The following is a 9,444-nucleotide window of genomic DNA, read 5'->3' as shown; positions in this document are numbered from 1 at the left end:
GAAACATATTGATATCTAAGTGTTTAGGATTAATTTTTGGGGTACATATGGATTAAATCTGGTGTTGTTAATTTTTGTAAATAAATCAATATAGTAATGTTGATAAGTAATACGATTTAATTGTGACATTTGGTACCCGGACTCGGCGATTGGGTCAGGTATAGGGTGTTACACGAGATTTGTGGAGTGTGGCTTACATTTTGGCCAAAACAAAGTCAACGTCGTGACGAGAAAAAGTCGACATCCCAACAACGTGACACACAACATCTCGACGAGAAGAAGTCGACGTCCTGATGACAAAACATGTGACATCACAATATGGCGACGTGTTCCCTATTAAATTGAGTTTCTTCTCCTAGTTAAACTCGACTATATTTTTCTAGTCGAACTCTAATAACTTTAGAGATATTTTAATCAAATTAACCCATAAATTTTAGTCTATAAATAAGGGATTTTAGCAACCCTAGAGAGTTTGATTCAACAACACAATTAAGAGAGAGTTTTGTGAGAAATTCAGGAGAACTTTGTATTTTAGGTTCAAGATTATTTTTGTTCTCCATATTGTACTCCTCTTTCTATATTTATCGTTTTATTGAAATTTTCTTTACTCATGATTTTTTATCCTCTTAAGAGTAATTTTTCCACATAAATATTTGTGTCTAATTTTCTTTGTTCATTTGTGTTCGTTACTTAATTTGAGTTTATCCCCAACAACCAACATTAAATAGCCACTCGGATGACTTAACTAATATATGGATGCTTATAAATATGATACGAGATGCAAAGATGATGTAAAATCATGAAAACTCACCTTAGTATTCACTTTGTCACTCTAACCAAGTTTTCGCTCATAAGCCATTCAAAACCCTAGATGTGGGTGATGAAGATAATGGTGAAATGATGATGATAAAGGATTTTGTAAGAAAATAAAAGAAAATAGTGATGGATTTGAAAAGAAAAATATAAAAGATGTGGGGAAAAGAAGAAAATGGAGAGCTTCTTCTTTCTTCTAAATGGTCAACTGGTACGATTAGAAAATGGAGGTTCTTTCCCCTTTTTATCATTTTTATACTATTATCATTATCCGGTCAAAAGGTAAAATAAATATCATGTCATATGGTTATGGTTTATTTTAAGACAAAATGAGTTTTAGTATTCTAAAATCATCCTATCACCACACAAATCTACGAACACAAATATTTAATCATAATTTCTCTTCAAATGACTAAAATATCCTTGTCGACAAAATTACTATTTTACCCTTCAACTCGTATTTTTACTCAATTAAGCTCAAAACTTAAAAATAGCTTAATATCATTTCTAATTAATTCCAACAATCTAAAATTAATTAATTTTGTAAAAATGAATTTTCTCATCGGATACACGAATAAAGTTCTCAAAAAGTCTTGTATAAAAATCAAAATTTAAGGCTTTACGATGACTAAATATTCATGATGGTTTTATTTAGAGTATGTTAGGAAGTGTTTGAGATTAAAATTTCATACCATAAATTGATATTGCAATTTGTTTTATGTTAGTATTTGTTAAAGAGGATTTGGAGTGTGTTTGTGGTGACTTCTAAGGGAAATTTTGGTCCTCTGCAATAACGTATCAGTAATATTATTGTTTTTATCAACACTTTGCAAGTTAATGATAAAAAAAATTTGATCTAAGGGGTCCAAGTTTCGATACCCTCATTTAAGTATTAGATTCAAGTTGACAATAGCTAAAAAGCTATGGTAAATAAGACTAGGTGCCTATACCTGGCACTTAAGTACCGATACCTAAGCTTAGATATAGAACATGGTCGCTCAGAGATTAATACCTAGCCCTTAGGTAGGGCCTCTGCATTATTTTGGAAATTTTGGGCTCATTGAAGTGAGGCTCGATTTCGGTCGCGAAAACTTCCATTTACCAACGGGTTTTTCCTAAATAATTTCAACTTAATTTTACTACATTCATAAGAAGTTATTTAATTGACTCAACAATTTTCAAGCTTTTATTTGATTTTTATAATAGAGGTAATAGTTTATGGAATAGTATATGCATTTTTTTTAAATTGTGTGTTTTTTAAATTTAGGAATTTTATTAAAATATAAAAATCTTATTTTTGTATGTTTGAAATATAAAGTTAAAATTGACAAAATTATAAACATTGATGATTAAAATAATTGATGATTAAAATAAGTGATTCTAATTTCCTTATAATTGTAGACAAATGAATTACAATTTTTAAATAAAAAAGAATAAAGACTTAATGTCTCAAAATGAAAATAGATGAACTAAATTTTAAATTTCAAAGAGCATATAAAGCTATGGCATATTTAAATAAAAAAAAGTAGGCAAAGGTTGAAAACTTATAAAGAAATGAGCTGAAAAGAAAAAGTTGTCAAGGTACAGGTGTCGCTTCCTCTAGATTTTTGACTGGGCGGAGCCACCGGGGGAGTCTGAAGATCACTCACCACAACAAATACTTGGAATTATTAATTCCAATAATTGCAAAAATGAGAGATTTCAATTTTCAACCAAACAAAAATTATAATAATTAAAAAAGGGCTAAAATTTGCCATTTCATTTGCCTTTGCATTTGAGTTTCATTTCAGACTGCTCGTTTCCCTTTCTTTTTATTCTCCTCTTTTAGCATTTTCATTTCTAAGCAGCGCTGCGATCCAAATAAGTAAATCAAAGTCAACCGATCCGACCGCTTTTTTTTTTCTTTGTGTTTGTTTATTTATTTCCACGATTTTGCGGTCAGTGGTGAAAGGGGGGAATTGGGTGATCGGACGGTGGAGGAACAAGGATGCCGTCTCAGGGAGATCTGGATCGTCAGATCGAGCACCTGATGGAGTGTAAGCCGCTGTCTGAGGCGGAGGTGAAGGCGTTATGCGAGCAGGCACGAGCAATACTAGTGGAGGAATGGAACGTACAGCCTGTGAAGTGTCCGGTAACGGTATGTGGAGATATTCATGGACAGTTTTACGATCTAATAGAGCTGTTTCGGATAGGAGGGAATGCGCCTGATACAAATTATCTCTTCATGGGAGATTATGTAGGTATGTTTGTCACTTTTTCATAGGGTTCTTTCCCTGTTCTTTTAACTTTTTGGTGGATTATTTGAAGTTTGTTGTATTGATTTAAGAGCTGTCCGTTTTCCTAGTCCTTCCTCTTTTTTCTTTTAATTTTCTGAATAATATTTGCTGAGTTTGTTTTTGTTTTAAGAGTTGGAACTCATGAAAAAAATAAGGTTAGATAAACCTCTAGTTTTTGAAATCTATTAATTAGAAAATAATAGGTTGGCCGTAAATCTATTTTACACCTTATTTTTAGTAGGATTGCAAATAAATTTTTAATCCTAGTGTTAAATTAAAATTCTAGGGTAACTTATTATCCTAACCATCGATATGCCTGATAATTAACAAGACTGATAATATAATAGCATAATGAACAAAAAAAAAAAGCTCCATAGAATAGCATAATATAATAGCATAATGAACAAAAAAAAAAAGCTCCATAGAATAGCATAATAGTGGTAGCTTCCGTGTTATATTATCATGTTACTAAAATTGAGAAAACAAAAATGCCTTTCAGCATCGCCCCTTAGATGCTTAAAACTGCTGAGAATTTTGGGTAGGAATGGTATTTGAGCTTGCCCTGCTTGGTCTAAACTGTTGGCAGTCTTTTTGATTAGTTTCTTACCTCTGAGGTGGAGTTGTACTGTGAGACTAAGTTCTTGGACTAAGTTTGGACTTTCAGCTTTTTAGGGAATTTTTCTATGTACTAGAAATAATAGCCACTATTGCGTCAATCCTTATAAAAGTGAAGTTGCTACCTTGTCTAAAGCTTTTAGATGGTAAAGGGAGTGGGATGTAGGTAGAAGTCAGGACATTTTATAGTGCCTATATAATTTCTGCTGTATGCAAATCCATATTTATGAATTGGAAAGGGGTTTTATTTTAACCTTATTGCATATGTGCAGATCGTGGGTACTACTCAGTTGAGACTGTCACACTCTTGGTGGCACTAAAAGTCCGTTATAGAGATAGAATCACAATCCTTAGAGGAAATCACGAGAGCCGTCAGATTACACAAGTGTAAGATCTTTTCACCTGCATTTCCTCCTAACATTTTAGGTTTTCTTGGTACAAAGGATGAAAGGGGTGTAGGATAAAACATTGTTGATCCAATGGTTAAGTTACAATAAGTGCTTACGAAATTTAATTGTGAGGTTTAACAAATGTTCCCTCCTTACCCCTTTCTACCCTGTTTGGTCTTTGTTAAGCTGACTGACTTAAAAGGTCTTCAGGATTTGTGAAAGAATTTATTTAAATTGGGGGGTGCTTAGCTAATTTGGATATTTGTAATTGAACAAGTTTAGTTGATCAATCATCTTGGAGTTACTTCTTATATTTGACCGAGTTGTTATTGCTATTTTCATATTTTTGTGGGAGGATTTAACAATTAACATACAGCAATTGAGCAGCTTTAGTTAATCAATCATCTTAAAATTACTTCTTATATTTGTTTGAGTTGTATTGCTAATTTCATAAATCCCAGGGAGGATTTAACATGCACGTCCATGTCACATGCATGTCAGAGATGGGTTGTTGGTTTGATTAGTAAAATCTGTCTTGAAACAAATCACATGATCAGTTGTTAGCTAATTATTAATTATTGGCCATTCACAATGTTCTGATGATATGCTTTCAATTTAGTCTTGCACGAGAAGCATGTTTATTAACTGTTAGTTTGGGGCCAACCACCTTGCACTTATGATGTCAAAACCCCCTCTCTGCCTTTTCCCTTTAGTATGGGTTTCACCTATATTACCTTGACTCTTCATTCTATTTTGAAGTACCCATGTTTGACATATAGTATGGAGGTTTGATCCTCTGAAAGGCCCTTCAAAAACATGAAAATTGAACATACCCATGTTGGACACATGCCCATGTTCAACACTTGCATCCGAGCCTGAGTTACATAGCTTTTCACTTCTTAAATTTCTTTATTTCCAATGGAAGAAAACTACAGAGCATTGCTAATTGGATGCCTGCTTAGTTACCCCCTCCCCACCAGACCTCTTTATCCTTTTTGCATTTCTCTGTATGCTTGTAACTTCTTACTTTCTCTATTTCCAATGGTATGCAGTATGACTATTTAGATGCTGCGAAATGTTTGTTTAGCTGCTTTTTTTTTTTTTTTGTTGTTCAATCATATTTATACTCTTATTGAGTACTCGGACTTGTGTGAAGAAACAAGAACTGTAGGTGTGAGGCTCTATGTTCCTGCTGGGTGTCTCATATTACTATATAAAACTGATTTACACGAGTTAAAGGAGATATGAAACAGATTTGGATTGTGATTAGTCAACTTTCTCAATGTTAAAATCATAATAAAGTCTTTGAATGTCCTGAGGCTGAAATCCCATGGACTGGAGCAATGTATAGATAATAGGAATAAGGATGTCAATTTTGACATGAACCAATAGTTACAAACATCATGGTGGCTCATGAATGCTGACAAAGAATCGTTGGATTTCATTTATTAAGGTTGGAAACTTGCTCAAATTGTATGAGGTGGTATATTGGGTTCTATATTTATGGTTTCACAACTTAAGGTCTTATTTTCCCTCCTTTTCAGGTATGGTTTTTATGATGAATGCTTGAGAAAATACGGAAATGCTAATGTATGGAAGCATTTTACAGATCTGTTTGATTATTTACCCCTCACAGCTCTTATTGAGAGTCAGGTTTGACTTTAAACCGTAGTAGACTGTTTTAAGTTGATTAATATCTTTACAGCTTATTACAGCCATGGAATTTGACATCACAGGTCTTTTGTTTGCATGGAGGACTTTCACCATCGTTGGACACATTAGACAATGTTCGAGCATTGGATCGTATACAGGAGGTATATAACTGATTCTCTCAACTTTTTTTAATCACTTTGTTCCATGTCCATGGAGAGTACTGCTAATTTGCCATGTACTTTGAATCGTGCACAACCAGTTACATGAATGAGGACTTGTTAAATTATTAATGATGGGATAGTTGAGAAAATGGGCAAGAATTGGGATCTTAGTATTAAAATTATTTTCTCCTCTGGTGTTGAGGATAGAACTGATTTGTAGTCAAGTTGCCTCAGATATTTGATGCATTACTTTGAAATTTTATGATTGCTATTGATTACTTGGTTGGTTCATTGGTGTGGAATTTATGTATTTATGGATAGGTTCCTCATGAAGGACCAATGTGTGATCTCTTGTGGTCTGATCCTGATGACCGCTGTGGATGGGGTATATCTCCGCGTGGTGCTGGTTATACGTTCGGACAAGATATTGCAGCTCAGTTCAACCATACCAATGGTCTCAGTCTGATTTCAAGAGCCCATCAACTCGTCATGGAAGGATACAATTGGTGTCAGGTGTGAAACCCAAAATGAAACAGTTTAGCCTGGTTTTAGAACAATGTTTGCTTTTTATACATATTATTATTATTATTGTAAATAATATTATAATATCATGTGATATCTTTCAGGAGAAGAATGTGGTGACTGTCTTCAGCGCCCCAAACTATTGTTACCGATGTGGGAACATGGCTGCAATTTTAGAGATTGGGGAGAATATGGACCAGAATTTTCTTCAGTTTGATCCGGCACCCCGGCAAGTTGAACCTGACACCACACGCAAGACTCCTGATTATTTTTTATAAATTCTTTTTTAATTCATATAATATATACTACATGTAATATATATTCCTGCTATAGCTGTTTCTATCCCCTGTTTGGAAGCGAGAAGCTATTTGTTGGTTTAAGTTGAGGTTCATCGACAAGATCATTCATTCATTGAGTTTTGTTAATTTTGCTTTAGAATCGCATAGCAGTACTGATGAAGGTTCCCCAATGGGCCCTCGTCTGTATATTTCTTAGAATTAGGGAGGAGCATCAATAACGTGTTTATCATGTGTTCTGTAGTTTTGCAGTTTCCAGGGTAAGTTTCTAGCATTGTCATTCGTACACCTATTTGTATGGCTCACCGGGATTACACCAGTAAACATAAGACACCAAAATCAAATTTACGCCAATTAGACGTCGGTTCTATTTATTTGTTTTGTTTCTATCACTGGAAATAACTTGCAATTAATGGTTTACCTTCAATCAATCAAAATATGTAACGGATGGTACCAAGTGATGTTCAAATGTGTTCTGTCCATTAAGGTTCCTTCAGCCCTCATTTAGCTTTTATTACACACTTCAATTCTTTTGAATGTAGGTTATGATGGCCTTGACTGAGGTTCTGTGGGAACAATTTCTGTTCTTTTGAATGTAGGTTGTGATAGCCTTGGCTGAGATTCTGTGGGAACAATTTAAATAAAACGTAGATTCCATCTAGGAATTGGCATGGAGTGATGAGATTGATGGTGAAGGATTGAAGATGCCCTGAGACCGGTGGAGGGGTTATGGTGATCGTGGAAGAGCTGGAGATGGTAGAGGTGAGTGTTAAGGTGGATAAAGATTTTCCGGGTTTGCAAAGAGTTTAGAAGATTTTTTTTTCTAGTATTTTTAGATATTTGGTGTTTGAACTTGGACGAAGCCTAAATATTAGAGTAGTAATTTCACCCTTCAGCAATTACAAAAAGATTTAAGTTATATGTTTAACTGATAGAGTGTAATTGCACAATTATTTCTTATTTTATGTTTGCTTACACAAAGTAATTACACAATTATATAATATTAAATTCTAAAAAATAAAATTAATTATTATACAGACCATCAATAATAATTGAGAAAAACATTTATTTAAATGAGTAATAATACTTAAAATCAAATCGTTGTACATAATATGGTAGTACAAAAAGAAAAGCATTTGAGCTATTCCTTCTCTAAAATTAAACATATACTATTAGTCATCATTGGTTGGTTCTTCATCATGAATAAATAATTAATATAAATATTATATAATTTAGTTAAAATTAGTATAAATATTTTATAATAAATATTATGTAATTACTTAAATATTTAGTAGGTCAAAATGTATATAAAATGATCTCTCATCAATAAAAATTTTAAATTATTTAAACAAGGTTAGTAAAATGAAATATAATTTATTTTAAAAGAATATATGTTTCAAAATCAAAGTACTAATTTTATTATATAAAAGTAGCTTTTAGATTTAAATAATGTACGAGTATGTTTGTAAAGTCTTAAGATAATTGAATTTAAGTGCAATTGTTTGTAATTATTTACATAATTACTCAAATTTTAAATCTTTAATTGGGGTGTTTTAATTATACAATTCATTGAGACCTACTAATTATTATGGTTAGTAAAAACATGTCACATATGTGTAATTGCACTCAACTACAAATACTATATGACTTTCAAACGCACCATTTTCTAATTTTTATATTTTGAAAATTTTAGAATTTTTAAGTAATATATATTTGAAATTTATATATTTTAAATAAAAATCAGGTGATTAATATGTATAATCCCATAATATCATGTCTTCGCCATATAGTAAAAACTTTGAAAAATTAAAATTTTAAGTTCCAATCTAGTAAAAGAAAAGTCTGGGAAAGCCAAAACCAGGGGTGCAAAACTAAAAAGCACAAATACTTGTTTTTGGAGCAAATTAAACTTTCCTAAAACGTAAACTTAATTAAAATTTTCTCTTAATTTGTTTAATAAAAAATAAACATAATTAAAAAATAATTTAATAGTTTTATAAAATTTTAAACCCTAAAATCTAATCATTAAAATTTTAGACTTTAAAACCTTAAGCAATTTATAAACATAATTAAAAAATTTTAAATAAAAACAATTACTGACAATTGTCTGTAAGTTTATAAAGAGTTTCCTTCATGAGTGTGACTTTTCTCAAAGCAAATAACCCTAAACCTTAACCACTAAAATTATAGACACTAAAACCTAAAACTTAAAATCTTAAACCATTCAAGTTAAACCCTAAATATAATTAAAATAATAAAAATAATCAATGGTTCACAATTGTCCGTGGAAATATGAACTGTCAGCATACCATATTCTTATACGGGTGTGACTTTTCTCACAGCCCCTAATCCTAAACCCTAAACACTATTAAAATTTTAAACCATAAAATCTTAAATATTAGGCCTTAAAACCCTAAACACTTATAATTAAACCATAAACTTAATTAAAAATTTTAAAAAATAAATAAATAATGGTTCACAATTCTTCGTGAGTCTACGTGTCAATATATCGTTTTCCTTTATGTGCATGACATTAACCCTAATCCCTAAAATCATAGACCATTAAACCCTAAACACTAGACCTTAAAAATCAAAACCTTCCAAGCCAAACTCTAAACATAATTAAAACATTAAAAATAAAAATAAATAATGGTTGACAATTGTCATAAAGTTTATGGACAGTCAGCATACCACTTTCTTTTATGGGCGTGACTTTCCT

General features: G+C 31.9%; 1 protein-coding gene across 1 annotated transcript; it reads left to right on the top strand.

Annotated features, from left to right (window-relative positions):
• The first annotated feature begins 2,570 nt into the window (after window positions 1-2,570).
• LOC105785304 (serine/threonine-protein phosphatase PP2A catalytic subunit) lies at window positions 2,571-6,840 on the top strand. Its single transcript, XM_012611339.2, has 6 exons — window positions 2,571-3,053; window positions 3,977-4,091; window positions 5,638-5,746; window positions 5,830-5,907; window positions 6,229-6,420; window positions 6,534-6,840. The coding sequence occupies exons 1-6, from the start codon at window positions 2,801-2,803 to the stop codon at window positions 6,705-6,707; spliced, it is 921 nt and encodes a 306-aa protein (XP_012466793.1). The 5' UTR covers window positions 2,571-2,800; the 3' UTR covers window positions 6,708-6,840.
• Window positions 6,841-9,444: the final 2,604 nt, after the last annotated feature.

Source organism: Gossypium raimondii, chromosome 1 (genome assembly GCF_025698545.1).
Source record: "Gossypium raimondii isolate GPD5lz chromosome 1, ASM2569854v1, whole genome shotgun sequence".
Lineage (NCBI taxonomy): Eukaryota > Viridiplantae > Streptophyta > Magnoliopsida > Malvales > Malvaceae > Gossypium > Gossypium raimondii.
The sequence above is the reverse complement of the archived record's forward strand: the minus strand, read 5'-3'. Positions and strand labels throughout refer to the sequence as shown.